At 36.3% G+C, this 17,588-nt stretch overlaps 3 protein-coding genes across 7 annotated transcripts in view; 1 reads left to right on the top strand and 2 right to left on the bottom strand.

The window, feature by feature from the left end:
• On the top strand, positions 1,919-2,769 carry LOC109826884 (two-component response regulator ORR11-like). The gene is made up of 4 exons (XM_020393901.1): positions 1,919-2,058; positions 2,142-2,188; positions 2,278-2,355; positions 2,668-2,769. The coding sequence occupies exons 1-4, from the start codon at positions 1,929-1,931 to the stop codon at positions 2,767-2,769; spliced, it is 357 nt and encodes a 118-aa protein (XP_020249490.1). The 5' UTR covers positions 1,919-1,928.
• On the bottom strand, positions 4,515-11,202 carry LOC109825986 (rhodanese-like domain-containing protein 8, chloroplastic). Of its 4 annotated transcripts, none has more exons than XM_020392921.1 (8): positions 10,825-11,202; positions 9,845-9,898; positions 8,770-8,919; positions 8,279-8,450; positions 7,430-7,521; positions 6,024-6,133; positions 5,637-5,939; positions 4,515-5,048 (listed from the first exon to the last, which is right to left on the bottom strand). In XM_020392921.1, exons 1-8 carry the CDS (start codon positions 11,152-11,154, stop codon positions 4,907-4,909), a joined length of 1,353 nt encoding a protein of 450 aa, XP_020248510.1. In that variant the 5' UTR covers positions 11,155-11,202; the 3' UTR covers positions 4,515-4,906. The 4 variants fall into 4 exon arrangements, with proteins under 4 accessions (XP_020248510.1, XP_020248511.1, XP_020248513.1 ...); XM_020392922.1 differs by having other exon boundaries at positions 7,459-7,521; positions 8,792-8,919; XM_020392924.1 differs by having other exon boundaries at positions 8,770-8,914; positions 10,825-10,906.
• Positions 11,991-17,588, bottom strand: part of LOC109825643 (THO complex subunit 1) — a 28,158-nt gene continuing 22,560 nt past the window's right edge. The window contains exons 16-21 of one of the 2 annotated variants that reach the window (XM_020392508.1): positions 15,951-16,017; positions 14,092-14,163; positions 13,846-13,896; positions 13,511-13,570; positions 13,281-13,433; positions 11,991-12,598 (exon numbers count right to left, since the gene is read on the bottom strand). In XM_020392508.1, the coding sequence (XP_020248097.1) occupies positions 12,281-12,598; positions 13,281-13,433; positions 13,511-13,570; positions 13,846-13,896; positions 14,092-14,163; positions 15,951-16,017 (721 nt within the window). In that variant the 3' untranslated portion in view covers positions 11,991-12,280. Of the gene's footprint in view, positions 12,602-13,280; positions 13,434-13,510; positions 13,571-13,845; positions 13,897-14,091; positions 14,164-15,950; positions 16,018-17,588 lie in introns of both variants that reach the window. The other variant, XM_020392507.1, reaches the window with a different exon arrangement.

Below are 17,588 nucleotides of genomic sequence, written 5' to 3'. Positions count from 1 at the left end.
TGTCATCCTCTCGTAACCAATGAATATGCACTTTTCTCCTTGATCATCCAGCTTCTTTTTTCTGTTCCGGGATGTGTGCTTATGCGATGCACCCAAACACCTTCAGGTGGTTGACGCTTGGCTTGATGTTGCTCCAGGTCTCCAGTGGTGTCTTGAACTTAACGCTCTTTGTTGGACAATGGTTGAGGAGGTAAACAACACAATCCACGGCTTCGGCCCAGTAAGTCTTCGGCAGGTACTTGCTTTTCCACATGCTTCTGGCCATGTTTAGAATGGTACGATTCTTTCACTCCACTATTTTGAAGCTAGTATTCTAAACCTTTGAAGTGTTTTGAAATTAGTCCTTCTAGTTAGATAGTGGTTGAAATTAAGAAAGTATCTCATCTTCTTTCACATTTTTATTTTACAATGCCAGTTATATATTCATTTAATCCCAAATCTAAACAGCAAAAATCAATCTATCAGAAACCTTCAAAGGAACAACAAGATTTCACACGGAGCACAAATTGGAGGGATCTTTTTTCATTAGGTATTTTGGTAATCACCGGTGCCTTGTTAACCACTAATTCCAAAAAGTATTGAACAACTTTGGTGATTGTGTGACTGACCTCAAAACACTTAAAAGATTCAAAGACTAATTTGAAAATACCAAAAAATATGGGGGACTAATATTGAAAACCCTTTTCGTTAAGAAGTAACAATATAAAATCGTATACATACCATAACACCATGACATCATATATAGACGTACCAACAAATGCCTATAGCCAGACTATCATTATATATCAAGTAATGATAAATGTACCACAACTTTTATGTAGAAATTTTCAAAACCAACCTCTTTTCACTTTTAATCCCAAAAAAGACTCCTTTCAACCATATTATTAAATGCCGGTCTAGTTTCAACCTTGGCGCTAAAACCAGGTCGGTTTTTAAAAAAAAAAAAACTTCTGAAACTTCTCTGGAGTTGAATTCCCATGAAGTTTAGCAGCTTTGCTAAACTTCTCGTGAAGTTTCGGACTATTTTTCACAAAACCGACTTGGTTTCAGCGCCAAGGCTTAAACCAAGTCGGTTTTTAAAAATAACTTCAAAATAGGTTTTTCTTTAGCATTAAATGTGGAAAGAGGCTGCTTTCGAAAAAATTTCCGAACTTTCATATTTTTGATACCACATGAGACCATGATTGGTCGTCAATTTCTTATTGAAGATTCCAAGAAGTGACCCCACGTATTTGTTATTGGTAATTAAAAAATAGTACAAGAATAATAGTACAGTTAGCATTCTCCTGATATATCTTTTCTTTAAATAATAAAAAAAAAAAGAAACACAGTATTTATTAATAATTATTGCCCACATTTTATATATAACTGGATCGGGTCCCTATAATCAATATAGATTCATTAAAGAAAGCCAAAAGGTCAGTCGTTCACCCTCCCTACACAAAATCTCGCCCCCCACCAAATCTTAGAGCATCTCCAACAGCTTCCCCATCTTCTTGAAATACTCAATTTTGGGGAATATAGAGCTGTTTTTTTGGTCCAACAGATTCCCCATACCATTCCCCAAAATAGGGAAGGAGTAGAAAAAATAGGGAGCCTTCCCCAAATCTGCAGCATTCTCCAAATTTTTGGGGAGAGCTTTATTATTGTAATAAATGCGATTTTTCAAAATGGGGAAGCTGTTGGAGTTGGAGCAAAAATAATTTGGAGAATATGACTTTTGTTTCTCCATTTTGGAGAAAATTTTGGGGAAGCTGTTGGAGATGCTCTTAAGCCGATCCTTCAGATTTCAGTAAAAATCCGAATCCGAATCGTCCCGGGTCCACTCACCTCCCCACCTCGAGTCCCGTGACCCCCCCCCCTACAAATACGGATACTTCGCTGCGACAAGTTTGCAAAAAAAGTTAAGACAGGAACAGTGAACGGTGATGTCGTCCGTCGGTGGCGTGACGTTACCGGCGGAGGCCCAGACCCCGAAGTGCATGTCTTGGCGGTTCGACGACAGCTCCGTTGACCGGGCGGTGATCGCACGCGTGCTCCGCAGTTCTAAATATAGAGGTAGCTTTTTCTTAAAAAGGAAATGTTTTCTTTCTTTTTTTGTGGTTGTTTTGGATGAGTTTTGTAATTTTGCCTTTTTGCAGTGACTGCCGTGGATAGTGGGAAGAGAGCACTGGAAATGCTGGACAGGGTGAGTAATGTTTTGTTTACTTGTTTTTTTTTTTTTTTGCTTATATAATAATACGTATGGAAAATAATGAAATTTCGTAATTTTTGCAGGAGCAAAATGTAAAAATGATAATAACGGATTATTGGATGCCGGAGATGACAGGATTCGAACTGCTAAAGAAAATTAAGGTATGATCCTTTAGAATCTTTTAAATCTACTACTCTATACAAATGGGAGAATCTAAAATTCACTATTCTCACTACAGTAAATAACACAGCAGTATTATTATAGCATAATTAATGTAGCAAACATAAAACTGGACACTGGATTTTTGAAAAAATATTACTATAGTATAAGCAGAATACTGCAGCCATCCAAAAAATTCAGGAAAACACTATAGCAATTAAACCGGGATTACTGTAGCGCGAAAAAAAAACAGTGCTAATAAGTTTCAAATAGGCCTTTTCCCCCCTGAATTATTTACGGCTTTGCCATTGCAGGGTTTGTCTCATCTGAAGGAAATTCCAGTTGTCATAATGTCGTCTGAAAATATACCCAACAATATCCACAGGTGTAATTTCGGACAAAGCTCAAGGGCATAGGTCTATTGCATCAATATATTTGAGAAAATACCCAAGTGCAACATATGAATATCAATCATGACATCAGTAGATAGATCTCTAGGACTGTAATCAATATAGTCGATAATAACATCGCCGTTCATATCGCTATTTCAAAACCGTACACGAGACATCGGCTTCATACGGCTCCCCTATGGCCAAAAACAAATGTAAGGACTTGCTCGATATTATCTCCATCATCACCAATGCAATAAACCTAGATTATTATTGATACTGTTTTCAGTATACTTAACCCCAAACCCCTTCAATTATGCACTTATTCAAGGGTTCTCGTTCTCAAGAACTATGAGAAGGGGATTACAATAGCCATATGAGAGTAGATAACGATTATATGATGCTAAATGACATAATAGCGTCATGTTCATTAATAGGGTAACATATTTTTTTTTATGAAAAAATCCTTAATGACCTAAAGTACGAGACCAATAGGGGGGACACCTCAGTCCCCCTCCTATTAGATAGTGATTTGACCATCATTAATGATGACCAACTCATTATCCAATAAGAGGGGGACACCTCACTTGTCCCTCCTGTTAGTCCCATATTTTGGGTCCCTGTAGCAAAGATCTTTTTTTATATAAATTTGAAAACGCTAACGCTAAAAACTAATGAAAAAAGGAGGAGCAGTTGAAAAGGCACTGTGCTAATAATGATGAAGGCTAAGTTGTCCCCTTTTGTTCCAACCACAATCAAATCCTGGAGGATCTTAGGATTGATGATCCTTAGATTTGCGGGGACCATCACTGCATCCAACTCCTTTGTCAGATTCCTCTTTCCATCACCAACTTTTCTTCTTTCTGGCGTGGGTAGAGGGAGAAAAAAATAAAAAAAAAAAAAACAATTTTTCAAAACAGCCTCATTTAATTTTTTTTGTTTTTAAAATCGATCTTTTTTTTTATTTATCAAAACCGACCCGTTTTTTATTAGCAGCCTAATCACCCTCCTAAACAGTCGGGGTTAGCAACCCCGACTATTTAGAAGGGTGTTAAACCCTAATTAGAAGCCTTAAACCCTAAAAATTTATGTCCTAAATAGTCAGGGTTGGCAACCCCGACTGTTTAGGAAGGTGATTAGGCTACTAATCAAAAAAAGGGTCGGTTTTGGTAAATAAAAAAAATTAGGTCGATTTTAAAAATAAAAAATTTAAATGGGGCTGTTTTGAAAAATTGTTCTTAAAAAAATGAGAAATAGACAACCTCTTTTAGGTTGTCATGGTAATGGTGAGAGATGGAGTAGGAGGGCAAGCAATACACAAGCAAATCCACACCCAACCTTGCCCATGTTTCCTGGGAGGGGAAAAAGGATTAAAATAAAATAATGTAAAATATGATAAAAGGTGATCATAACTTTCTTCACCATAGTACGATCTATTTGTTCAGTTATGACTGCTTTGCACAGCGTGGGGCGTTCTGAACCAAACAGAAGATTAGTGAGAGTTGACAGGTATCAAAACTGACTTCTACGCCCTGATTTACTAATAAAATCATGCATGTAGTGACCGTAGAATGCGAGGTATTCTGATAGAATTTGTGCTGAACTTTGCTAAAAAAGAAAAAAAAACTGACCATACAAGGAGTTAAGTGTCATGCAACCTGAACAAGCTTGATTAATATCTTTATCCGAGGAAAAATTGCGATTGACAAAAACCATCAGATTTAGTTGACAAGCAGTTGAGGTGTTCATATAGTCAGAGAGTCAATATGAAGTGGGTCAATAATGAATGAATGAGATGAAGGAAATGAACTCACTAGAGTTGTACATAAACATCAGTTGTCATCTGCACATTCTTCTTGCAAGAAGGGAACCACACTTAGTTGTTACCAACAGAAGAAATTAAACTATTGAGAACACTGCACAGCAAATGCAAGGCTCGTGAACTATTTTACCTCTTCTTACATGAGCTTAAATTGCTACAAAGAATGCCTTGCTTAAAAGAGTACGCATCGTAGATCAAGCTCACAGGGAAACTTGGTTCTTGATGCCTCAATGCCTCGATCTCTCACTCAGGTTTGAAGATTAATAATCGTTCATATCCGATAAAAAAACAAGCCAGTACTCTTCTAGCGTCGGCATTGTAACAAGAACTAAGAAGGTTTAGTTACTGCCTAAACACCTCGTCACGGTATACATGCCACTTTTGATATCTCTGGCTCCCTTGTAGAACAGGCCTAAGTCTAGATGAATTTGTGCAATCTGAACAGCAACATCCTCTTAATTCCTGTACACAATTTGTGCAGCACCTGAAAGAAATATCACGCACAAAATTACTAATTAAACATTCTGCTTTTCATGCCAAAAAAAGGACATGTTTTTTCTCATTAGACCCTGAAATCTATCCTATTTCTATACTAGACCCCTGAACCCCCCCATATTTGCTAATTATGGCGTGGTTACATCTTAATCATTGTTGGTTATTTGTCCTAATATGAAATATCCTATATTAGGTGTATACTACACTAGTTTTAACTCCTCTTCTCTCTTACTCTTCCTATCTTCTCTAAAAAGGGAGTGTTCTAGAGAAGAGAGATAGCGGAGGAGAGGAGTTTAATTACTGTGGCAAAAATTATCAAGGATGTCAAGAGAAATTACCAATATTCGTTGATATGTAACCACATAACAATAACAAATTTGGACAATATTTAACTTGGGGTTTTAACTAAAAAAACTTAAAGGACTTCAGGCTATAAATAAAAATATGAATTTTTTGAGGACATAATGTAAAAATATAATAGAATTTCTGGGTCTCATATGAGAAAAACCAGAAAGGAGGAAAGAAGCCTATTCTTAAAAAAAATTAATTGGTAAGCTACCCAAATCCAGCAACTCACAAGAAAAGGCGGTTGCAATCAAGGTTTGCACAGTTCCTGTGCCTGAACTCCACAAGCCGTGAACTGCATATGTAACATCTCGCAAAAGTACTATTATGGTACACCATTTCCAGTATTTGCTCATTTTGATATCCAATTTCAAGTCCTTTTTCTTCATTTTCCTCAGACTTATAGGTAGATGGTGGTAAGGAAAGACGAGAGTCAAATACAAATAAATTTCCAATCCATTTATCTGAACCTTCACTCTGGAGATAATTAGAAACACCCCCACTTAAGGTGTATAAGTTTTGAAAGCCCCTTTGCCTGATAATAGAATGCATTACAGGTTAAAAAACATATATTGAAGTTATATATAAACGGACTAGCTGCTAAATTGATGATATTTACCTTAGAATTGTAGAATATACATCACAGCGAATGCCACCTGTACAGTACATCAGAATATCTGTATTCTCCTTATCAATTCCAGCTAAAGGATCTGAATCACTAACCTGATTCTGCATGTTTGATAAAAGTAAAATGAGATGACAAAGAAAATGATATGATCCAAAGACCAAGAAATAAAACCACACAAGTGTGTGTAAACACGCAACTAGAGGTGAGCACATACACACCAAATGTGAACTTTGATCATATATACTATAGCAAACAGCTGCAATACATATTTGATCAGCAAACTAAATCCATTTTCATCTCTATCAGGGTACATTAGCATATTGCTATAGAATGCAAATAGCAAACCTTAGCTCAACCCCTGAGCTCAAGTCTTAAACACACCACAAGGTCTTACTTGGTTGTAATATTTCTTTTTTTTTTAATAAAGAGCCTAATGTGTGCTCTTCTTTCACTGAGTATAGACCCTAAAATGGAGGGATGTCAAACACCTACGTTTTGAGCTGATGCCAAAAATTTCACTGGCTAAACTATAAAGAACAGCATTTACCGTAAAAATTGGAGGGGATTAAAAATCTACCTTACTGGTTATTGGTTATACACTTTAAGGTTATGCAACCATGAAGAGACCCTGACTGAACCTATGTTACCTAGGTACTGCTATTAGGGAGCTGTAAGCTTACCCGACACGTACCCTTACCCGTACCCAAACTTCTTGGAAACTTCTTGAATATATGCATACGTTTATTCGCCCATACTCAATTATATAATACATGTTTTAATTTAAAACACTCCTCATACACTTCTTGGATGTATATTCTACACTTCACATCTATTTCTTATATATTAATCTTACCTAAATAAAAAAAACAATATTGATTTAATGTAAATCATTAATTTTGTTACATATAAATATACATAACAGGCACATACATAGTTGTGTCCCCGTACCCTACCTTTTACAAATTTTGTCGTGTCCTGTACCCGTACCCGTACCCATGCAACCTAGCATTGAACTAATATGAGGTTAGAAAGTGACACCTTAGATCAATCTAAGGAAGCACCATCAAAACTACGTTATATGCAATGAATTTACTTGATTCATTCCGTTCATTTTGATTTATATATTTTGGATTGTATTTAAACAAAAAATTAGGCATATTGGGTTATAGTTACTCATGCATAAAGTGATTATAAAATCTCCTGTTGATGCTTGGTGGAGACCAATCTACTTTCCCGGCCTCTAGGAAACGAACTCAAACGAGGGGAATCTGATTATTAGAATCCATTTACATCCACACGTGGAGTGATTTTACTTTTGGTCATTTACTCAATGTGATACGGATTGCATACAGAGAAAGAAAGTTCACCGGCATCTTAAAACAAAGTAATAACCATACCTCCTGAGCAGAGAACCCAAATGAGGTACCTCTAAAGCAGTCCACATTAGGTCGATGAGCTCCTTTAAAATGACCAATATCCCATTCATAGCCTGTTTGTAAGACATTACAGTGACCATTAGTATCTTATGTCATAAAATGGTAATTTTCTCTATGCTTTTAGAATTCAGGAAATCAGCTACGTCAACATTGTTCTCAAGCGGCAGAAGGGAACTATTAAACAAGCAGTTTAAAAGTCGTGATTTAACCCAACAATTCAACATTTGTAAATTGTAGCTACTAGAATATAAACAGACACAGTGTATGTAATTAAAGAATGAAGTTATGACCTTGACTCAGGATCCAATCAAAGCACATACCGACAGGAAACTTGCATAGATTATCTGAGAGAACAATTTAAGATGTTCAAATCCGCACAATAAGCCTAATATATTGTATGGACAGTCACCTGATGTTTCTCACACGTATTAATGCTTTTCACTTAAAATAATTGATTCTGGAAACAGGAAAACCTATATTTTCTAGTTTTGAAGATTTTCAAAGATCAGCACCATGTACCCAGTACATACCATCTTGGTATCATAAGATTTTAACTATGTTTCACTATGATTATAAGTCAACTGTATATGCTCCAGTTAATAAATCCAGGTTCACATGTAGAAGTTCATAATTCTTGCGCACCAGGACATCAATCTGAATACACGTCTATAGCAGGTTCAAATTCTTGGTCAAGCAAACTTTGGCAGAAAGGTCCAATGAAGAGAGAAAAGAACATTTTCTTTAACTGAATCAAATAAATATCGCACTTATTGATTAGTGACTCAATTCACTGACTGAATATGGGCATACCATTTCTAACGTCAAGAAGCAGAAACTTCCTATTGTGAACAAAATTCTCCTTCTCTGATTGCATGTCATCTTCATTTGCAACTTCCAATCTTTTTCTCCATTCTGACGGAGGCAGTGGGGTGGCTCGCATTGAAGGATCCAACAAAGGAAGGTGTAACGTACCTCCCTCAAACTGATAGCACATGCAACAGGTTCATTAGGGAGTCTGGAAATTGCAATAAAAAATATGTATAATAAAATAAAAGGTAATGTAGTATAATTGACATAAACATTGGAACGGAACTTATACTTGATGTTTCAGAAAAAGAGTAAAAGTTATTTATTCTCTGGTTAAAGCATCCAACAGAAGCAAAAAATTAAAAATAAATAAAAAAAATTTATATGAGGCAATCTCAATCCGGCTCTGAAGAACAATCATTTACAATCTGCTAACAGACCAGTTCTCTGCTAAGGAACTATTAAAAACTGAAAGGCCAGTAAATATAGCTTGCCTGTACAAGTGAAGGTTTATACCGCAGTTTCAGACGTGGAAAAGCATGTCCATTTAAAGATGGTGAAGTCTGGACCAAGATATCAGTAAACTTATGATCATCTTTAAGCCACTTGGCATAGGCCAGAGCATCTTTTCTTGGACCACTGTACTGCATAGAACAGAACTTAGCATCAAAAAAGCTTGAAAATTTCTCGGATGTCGGTGACTTGGATGAGTTGCTCTGAATTGATATTTTCTCCAATGATCATTAGTATAAGATTCATTGCAAATACAATAATCCAAACTATTTAAATGCACAGAAAAATCTTGAGAGGGCTCAAATAGATTCCACCAAGAGGAGATACCATAATTGCATTCAATGGATTCGAAGTGACACAAAATAAGTAGTTAAACTCATATGCTTATGCGACTAAACTACCTGGTCACCAGGAAAACGTGGCTTCCATTTTCTGCTATAAAAAGTTTCAAAGTTACATGAGTCATGAGCACTTACTATGACCGAAAACTGGCGTAATTTTCACTTGAAATAAAACACATCCAAGGGAAGATCCAAATTTTTATGATTACCAAAGAAGAGATAAAACTGTACATCTCCATGACACAAGAAATGTGATTCTTGCATTTCCAATGTCAATTCATGCAGCAGTTCAATGTGAGATGAAATCTAAGATTTGATGGGGTTTTATGACTCTAAAAGCTTATTAGAATTTATCTAAGATCTGAATTTGTAACAAGGTATCTAAATTTGATTTTAGCGGGATATTTTGAACTGCAGAAATATATTTCTGCCCCTTAACGTACCCAGCTTAAACTGAGACTTCTTTGTAGAAGAATACCTTGTTTACTGTTGAATTATAAAAGACAAGGAAAAACAAATATTATAAAGAAATAGAATAATGGAAACAGATAGGAAGAAAACATGAAATGTATTCAATAGATGTTTGTTTCCATTAAGTTAACCAACTGAATTCTAATTAATCCTAATTCAAGAAATATTATCTGTCATATAAAATCAAAGTATCTATACAAAGCGTAAAACTAGCAGCCCCAGTAAGAAAGGTTAGGACAAATACCTGAGCATTAATCCCCTGCTCATTCACATATATGCGACCATGTATATCACGCTCCTGACAAAAGTCAGAGAATACGTTAACAAATCATAATGAATCCAGTATCATGGCAAAGAAGGAAAAAGGATCCTAATTTTGCTACAGAAGGTAAATAATGAACTCTCGGTATCCTCCAAAGACGAGAAATAGAGAATTTGGCAAGTTGATTATAAACAGACACAATACACAAAACACTTATTAACCACGATACAGTTCCGAAATCCGACTACCATGTTCTTAGTAAGCTTAATACAATAACCTACAATTTTTAGCTAGTTGTGCCATGAATGCTTAAGTAACATCTTACAATCTTGAGCCAATTATCTCATGAATGTTTAAGAAACATTTGTGCCATGAATGCTTAAGTAACATCTTACAATCTTGAGCCAATTATCTCATGAATGTTTAAGAAACATCAAACAAGCGCCTTTCATATTGCTTCAATACAATCTTGAGCCAATTATCTCATGAATGTTTAAGAAACATCAAACAAGCGCCTTTCATATTGCTTCAAGACCACCATGCCAACTGACTAGTTCTCCGTCGTCTTAAGTTACTTATAGTTCTGCCTTTTTATATAAAATTATCATATTTACATAAAAGAAGAAAGAATGAAATATCATAATAAAACTCTCAGCACTTTCTCTAACTTAGAATTTTCACACATTTGCTAATCTCAATGACATACATACCCTCGTCACTTCAGTTATCCTTTTGACCTCCTCATTCACCTCCAACTCTTGTTACTTGGCAATATCATATTAAGGTTCTCCAACTATTTCCTTTCAATGCCATTGAGAATTCATGATGGGTGCACTAAAAAAAATCCGACTTTTCGGAAATTTTCATTGCAATACACAAGCATGGGTTAATGCAGTACTAATAAATTTGCCCACTCCACAGAATACTTTTTTTTTTTGGAAATTAGGGGGAAAAAAGACTACCTCAAGAAAAGCTTGATGTTTTGAGACCTCGGCTTCTGGGTCTTTGATAAGCACGAACTTATAAAAGCTAACAACCAAGAATTCCTCCAGCTCTTCAATAGCTTCTCCTTCAACTCGATGTACTCGAGGACAGCATCCGATTATCCTACTCCGCCTCTTCTCCCAATTTAAGGAGGGAAACAAAGAGAGGTTTTTAGGGGCAAAAAAGGCACCTTTTTTATTTTGGCGGTGGGTGCTGATAGGCGGTGGTGCAGCGAATAGAAATGCGCCGCGGTGGACGTTACCGCCGCAGCTGGTGGCCCTCATCGCCATTACTGAACTAAGATGCATGCTGGCTCTCCCTTCTGTTATCTGCAAACGCTGGGGACTTGATGGTCATTTTGGAATGGCTTTTTTTTTTTTTTTGTGCGTATAAAACCCCCCAAAGCCACCCTATTTGTATACGGACCTCCCACATGTGCATAATTGCCAATTCAACCCTACATTCTCCCACGATGTATTTTTATACCTCCCTTATCCCTTTTTTTTTAGAGTGAGGGTGTGTTTGTTATTTAATTCAAGAATAAATGGCACTTAGGTGCCCTATTGTTTCACCACTTTTACACTTAAATACTCTTTAAGTTGTAAAAAATACCAATTTAATAATCTAAATCGTAAAAAGTAGCACTTTAATACCTTGATTGTAAAACTAGCACTTAAATATCCTATTGTTTCGTCACCTTTATAATATAATATTCTAAGTTGTAAAAAGTATCAACTTTAATACCTGAATTGTAAGAAAGTAGCATTTTAATACCTTATGTTAGTTGTAAGGACATAGTCCTTATAGTATAAAATTTAGAAGATTCAGAATCAAATAGAGTATAAATTTGATTTATAACGTTATTATTATTCCAAAATATTGTGGGCACAGTAGCGTCTTACGCTCGATGGCTTGTTGCCACTTGCGTCATCAGTTGCAACTAAGATACTTTCTGCTGACTACTTTTGGGCACGAGGAACCTTGGCTTAGTACCAACCGAGAGGTCTGGAGCCCCTCCTCCCACCATCAGACCCATGTGAGTAGCACAATGTTGCAATACCTAATAATTAGAAATTAGGAATTCGTATATGTCATAAACACGGATCGACCATTGGTCTTTTAAGCCACAGCCGCAAGACTTGAGTTCACCCGAAAACATAAAACATGAATTACAATCTCATGTCTTCTTCCTGAATAGGAATAAAAAGATTCTCAACTATGCAAATCAGCAAACTGAAACGATGATACTAGACACTCTTGGACAGTTTTCAACATAGAAAAAGCCAGCTTACTCAAATAAACATTACAAACAAGATTACATATGCAGCAATCATAAGCATACAGTGTTAAATTACACATAATAAGGCACTGCTGCACTGAAAAATTTCATCTTTTAGTTTCATCCGCTAGAGATAAATAATTTCCCCTGAAGCTTCAATCTTTAGTCTCAGGATTTGTTTCTGAATCTGGACTAAGCTCTGATTCAGTATCTCCTTTAATATCAGGTTTGGCCTCAGCTTCAGCTTCTGCTTCTGCATCTGCTTCTGCATCTGCTTCTGCTTCAGCTTCAGCTTCAGAATGTACTGCCTCCTGGCCCATGTCAATATCAGGGCTCTGCTTTGTAGCATCTTCTGGTGTTGTATCTCCACCCTGCGCAATATTCAAGCCTGCGGCATCAGATTCCATTGGAATTGCTCCCTCTTCTAGCTCGGCCCCACTTCCCCCATCAGTCTCAGTTGCTGGAGTTGCAACCTGCTGTGTAACGAAACAAAAGACATTTTTGAGTCGAAGGCATTTCTACACCAAAGTCATTATCCGAATTTTTTTTCATGAATCCTACTCTTCCATTTCGCCTTGATTATAGTTATTTCCTCTATTAAGTTAATCGTTATCATACTTAATTGCTTCCAATCAAGTTCTCTTACGCCTATACCTCTAGTCCTTACTCAAAAATATTTTTGAGTAGAAGGCACCACCAACGACAATAACGACCATGACTTCATCCGAATATCTGGGATACATGAACCCTATTCTTCCCTTCGATCTCATTACAGTTATCAAACGAGAACCAACCAAAACCCTGTGAGTTGTCAAATTGGTCCGATAAGTTTTGGTGCAAGGTTCTCGGATCAGGAAAATATTACCAGGAGATGGGCAACAGACTAGAGCCTTATTTATTGTCAAGCAGTGCAATCATTAACACAAAAAGCAGCACACAAAAATTTCTCAATGAAGTAAAAAGTCCAATTAATAGGGTCAGATGAGTTTTGTGATAGGAAAATGCAATTCATATCTAATATAGATTACAAGCAAAAAGGAAAACTACTTCACACAAGAACAGTAATCAGGAAGATTCAAAACTCATCTGACTAATGGAACTGCATCAACATAAGAAATCAATAAAAGTTACTTCATGTTATTTTACTTCAGTTACCTGGTTTTCTTCAGGCTGAGCTGCAACACCTTTTGAATCATCCTCTCTCTTAACTCGTTTATTCTTCTCAGTAGGTTTAGCATGAAATTTCGAACGAATTTCTGGTGGCAAAAGCTCTGGAGGAACCACTCCTTCAATGCCATGGTCAGTAAACTGCAAAAAAAAAAGTTAAACTCCGATGATCTTTTATATTTAAGGAGGATTCATAACAACCAAGAGGCGAAACATACCCGAGAAAATCCTTCCAAGTCCTGTCTGGCAGAAAAACGCAGCCCTTTCCAACAATAAACCTGAAGCTCAGAGGGTACAAAGCAAACCGTGAGAAAGGGTATTGAAATGTTTCAAAAATTAAGGTTTATAAGCATGCAGGAAAGAGATGGCAAGCATATAGGAGCCAGCCTACAACAAGCAAAGGAGACATGTTTACTTTAGAAGGATAAATAATGCATATGCAGGAAATAACAATGAAACAGTATCCCCTTTTCTGAAAGTGGAACGAAGCATGGTGACTTGAGCCACCAGGATCATAAGATGGTGCATTACTGGACTCTGAAACTGAACTTACACGGTTATTTTTTTGGTGATATTCAGCTTCAATCCCAGCAGATTCATCCATCTGTAATCCAAGAGATTAGTTGAGTGTCAAAACATCAAATGAACTTATAAACAGACAATGAAAATATCCATATTCCTCCAAGTGAAACAGAGACCTCCTTAAGAAGAAAATCAAGCAGAAGATAAGTAGTAAACCGAATCTAATCTGAATCTAATCATATTGATAACAGGTAAAAGGGGTCTCTGAGTTTCATACATCCTCTGCAAGAGGTTTCCAGTACTCCATGACCGAAGGAGTGCGGACACGCTGTTCATCAGTCAAAGCATTCTGGATTCACAATAAATTTAAGGTTAGAACATTACCAGTGGAATGTGTATCAATAGTTTAGAATAAATTATCAAACCATAAGTGTAAAGCATCTGCAACAAGGTTTATTATTTTTAATATAAAACATAAACTATTTATCCCAACCGTGTAATGAATAAGAACCTTACTTAAACATATAAATAAAGTAAAAAAAACAAGTAATAGCATTGATGAAGAGATCCCACTAGCACCACCATCAATATCCTCTGGACTATAATCAACAAATTCAAAACCATCTATTAATCCAAATTAGCTGAAAAAATTCACCACACATACACTCCAGCAAAAAGTCATCAAAACAATCACACCTCCCATTCCTTAATAGCACAAACTCACATCAAACAAACCAGAAAAATAAGAAAAACGAAGATATGAATCTAACTCGTTGTCAATCACTCAAGAGTTTCATTTGCCGTCGATCTCAGATGCTAGCCTCAACCTCGGCCTAGCCCTTAAAGAAGAAATTGCTTCAAAAATCACCTTAGAATCAAGAAATAATAGGTGGACATGAGTCACCTAGGACTTTCAGGTGCTGCTAAGCATCAACGTGGACTGCCAGATAGCTGTTGGAGGTTGTAGTTGCCAAAGGTACTCATTCCCCAGCCTTGTTGGGGTTTTCTTCTATGCGACCCTTTTAATCAAGGAGGCAGAAGGGCGAAAAAAAAAAAATTTGTTTGCCTCCTCAAATAACGCAGTGCATAAGCTTTTGTCTGACTGTGCTACATGGAATAAGGCCAGCGATATACTACATAGTATATGATATTTTGCTACATAGAATGTTATTCTGAAATGTTGTACTCTACTATGAAAGTAATACTACATGCTTAAGTTTGAAAACTTCTCCATCACATGCCCAAATGACGAACTCTGAGCATGCATGTAAGAGCGTAAAACTTCTATATGTTATCCTATGCATTATTGTATGAGTATGAAACCACCTATGTTCCCTGGGTACTTCTATGATGAAGCCGTACCCGTCTCGGGCACGTACCCAATACTTTCATGTATCCAAACTTCATGGACACTTCTTGGATATATGCATGCATTTATTACAACATGTACTCAATTATACGATATATGTGTTAATTAAAACACTTGGCAAAGACTTCCTAGATGTATAGCTTACACTTCACATCCGTTTCTTAAAACTAGTTAGATATGGGTCGGGTTCATTTCAGTCCATACCCAAGTTTAAAACTATATAGTTAATGGGTCATTTGGATGTCTAGTAAAAAAATGAGTAGTTTCCAATTTATGATATCAATATGATAAAAGAAACTTAAAAATGTGATTGGAATTTTAATTCTAATGACACATGATTCATGAAGCAGAAAAAATTATCTCATATACATTATTAACTCAATATATATAGGTAGCCGTGTCCCCGTACCCTACATTTTACAGTTTTGCCGAGTTCCGTACCCTTACCGCACTCGTACCTGTACCCGTACCCATTTCCATGCAACTTAGGAAACCACACATGGCTTGGTAGCATGCAAACCTCTCCCATTATTATTATTCAAGAAGAACATGCAACTTTGACCGGATTTCCTTGGAGATGATAATTGTAAACACTTATGACTTAACAGCTGAACATCATAGCTATGAAGGATGAGCTGTGCAGTAATACGTAAACAAGAATAACATGAACAAAAAACATGGTAATTTATCAAACAATTTAAGAAAAAGAACTGTCAATAAGAAGTTATTTAATGAACATACAAAAGCAAATGAAATTTGTCACATACAGGATTCTGATCTGCCCATTTCCATAACTGTGATAGCTCTTTGTTTCCGAGTCTCCACCGTGGTTTACTGTGCAAAGAAACATATAACATGAATAAGTTCCAACAAAAACAGCATCTTGAAGAAATATGAATCTGCAAAGCAATAAATTAGCTGAAAGCATAAAATTGGCATTTAATCATATATTGGCACTTCTGTGATATGTAAGAAATTAAGTGTGTTGCATGCACCTTGCTTGATTGGGCTTTTTCAGTTCTACCTAGCAATCACCTCAGTTTAACGATATATTAGAAATGTCTGATGAAGAGTACTAAAGGTGCAGAAATCTTAAGTATTCCCATGTACACAGCAATCAAAAGTAAGAGTAACTACATGAATGTTAGTTGATTTCTAGCAGTTCGAAAAGTATATGTTTTTGATAGCTTTTACACAATGCAAAACACGATTTCCCCTCCTATGAGCTGTGCTAAGAAAAAGGATGTAAATGAGTTTGAAATGTTACAAATCCATTTTGGGGGGCAACTGCATCTCTCTGAATCATTATCTTAAGATTATTGTTTGATGAACTAGATATACCTAAAGTTCATAATTCTCAAAAACTACCAAATTGGACCAAGTAGATATAATTAGACAGCAATTAAGTTAATTGACCTATCCTATGGTCATGAGTTTGTCTAAAACATGTTTTTCACATAAAAGGGTCTATTTGAGACCTAAACATATTTTCGACTACAGAGAGAAGCATGCTTATGGTTAGTTGATGGTAGCAATGAAAAGAAACTGATTGAATTCGACTATACTAGATTCAGGAGTTTATCAAGGAGCAGAAGTGGAAAAAATATACTAGACAGTGATGACGCTGCAGTTCCATTCCCTATAGCATGTTGTAGAAACTCATGCCAGTTTAAAGCCCCACAAAAGGGTTTAAAGGAAGGCTAAATTAGATTGAACTACCATGGCCTTTTAACTGGTTTTATTACTTAAATACCATGAACTCTAAAAAATACAATAATGTACCATGAACTTTCCCCTACTTTTTTGCTGAACTATTGAGGCCATCTGCAACTAAGTCATGTGTCAATCCATAGAAGTCAGGAACTTGGGATGCTATAGCCAATCACGACCCAGGTTCAATCGTCCCAGATTCCCATGGAAAACAACCCGATTCATCAACTCCAGCGACCCAATTTAGAATTCAAACCAGTTAAATTTTTATAAAAAAAACTCTTTTTTAAAGAATAAAGAACAAAAAGCACGAGATATTAATCAAATAAAGTATCTATGCCTCATTGCAACATGCTTCTCACAGTTTTTTTTAACCATTACTGATTTCAACTAGCATATTTCTTAAATTTGACTCTTGCAAAACCTCTAATTCCTACATTTAAGAACCGAACCTAAAGCATACCACGCACCCTAGCGCACAGTATAAGCTACCCCCTCGTACCCGATACCCAATGAGCGGTGTACCATGCTCCCATAACCGTCCTGTGAACCAGAACAAACCAGGTCCCATGCAACTAAGTGTCACAACTATTGTATGAGGAAATCACCCACAACTACAAATAGTTCCCAAAGTAGATTGCTGTGAACTTTTCAATAAAGTACATTAACTTTTAATAAAGTACAATAACCTCCTT

Source organism: Asparagus officinalis, chromosome 10 (assembly GCF_001876935.1).
Source record: "Asparagus officinalis chromosome 10, Aspof.V1, whole genome shotgun sequence".
In the NCBI taxonomy this organism is placed as follows: Eukaryota; Viridiplantae; Streptophyta; class Magnoliopsida; order Asparagales; family Asparagaceae; genus Asparagus; species Asparagus officinalis.
This window is presented reverse-complemented; position numbering and strand designations above follow the sequence as displayed.

Coding starts and splice junctions, on each gene's coding strand:
- LOC109826884 (XM_020393901.1), top strand. CDS start 1,929: ATGTCGTCCGTCGGTGGCGTGACGTTACCGGCGGAGGCCCAGACCCCG. Junction 2,059..2,141: donor CCGCAGTTCTAAATATAGAG/GTAGCTTTTTCT, acceptor GCCTTTTTGCAG/TGACTGCCGTGGATAGTGGG. Junction 2,189..2,277: donor CACTGGAAATGCTGGACAGG/GTGAGTAATGTT, acceptor TAATTTTTGCAG/GAGCAAAATGTAAAAATGAT.
- LOC109825986 (XM_020392921.1), bottom strand. CDS start 11,154: ATGCATCTTAGTTCAGTAATGGCGATGAGGGCCACCAGCTGCGGCGGT. Junction 8,451..8,769: donor ATAAACCTTCACTTGTACAG/GCAAGCTATATT, acceptor ATGTGCTATCAG/TTTGAGGGAGGTACGTTACA. Junction 5,049..5,636: donor GATTGCAACCGCCTTTTCTT/GTGAGTTGCTGG, acceptor TATTTCTTTCAG/GTGCTGCACAAATTGTGTAC.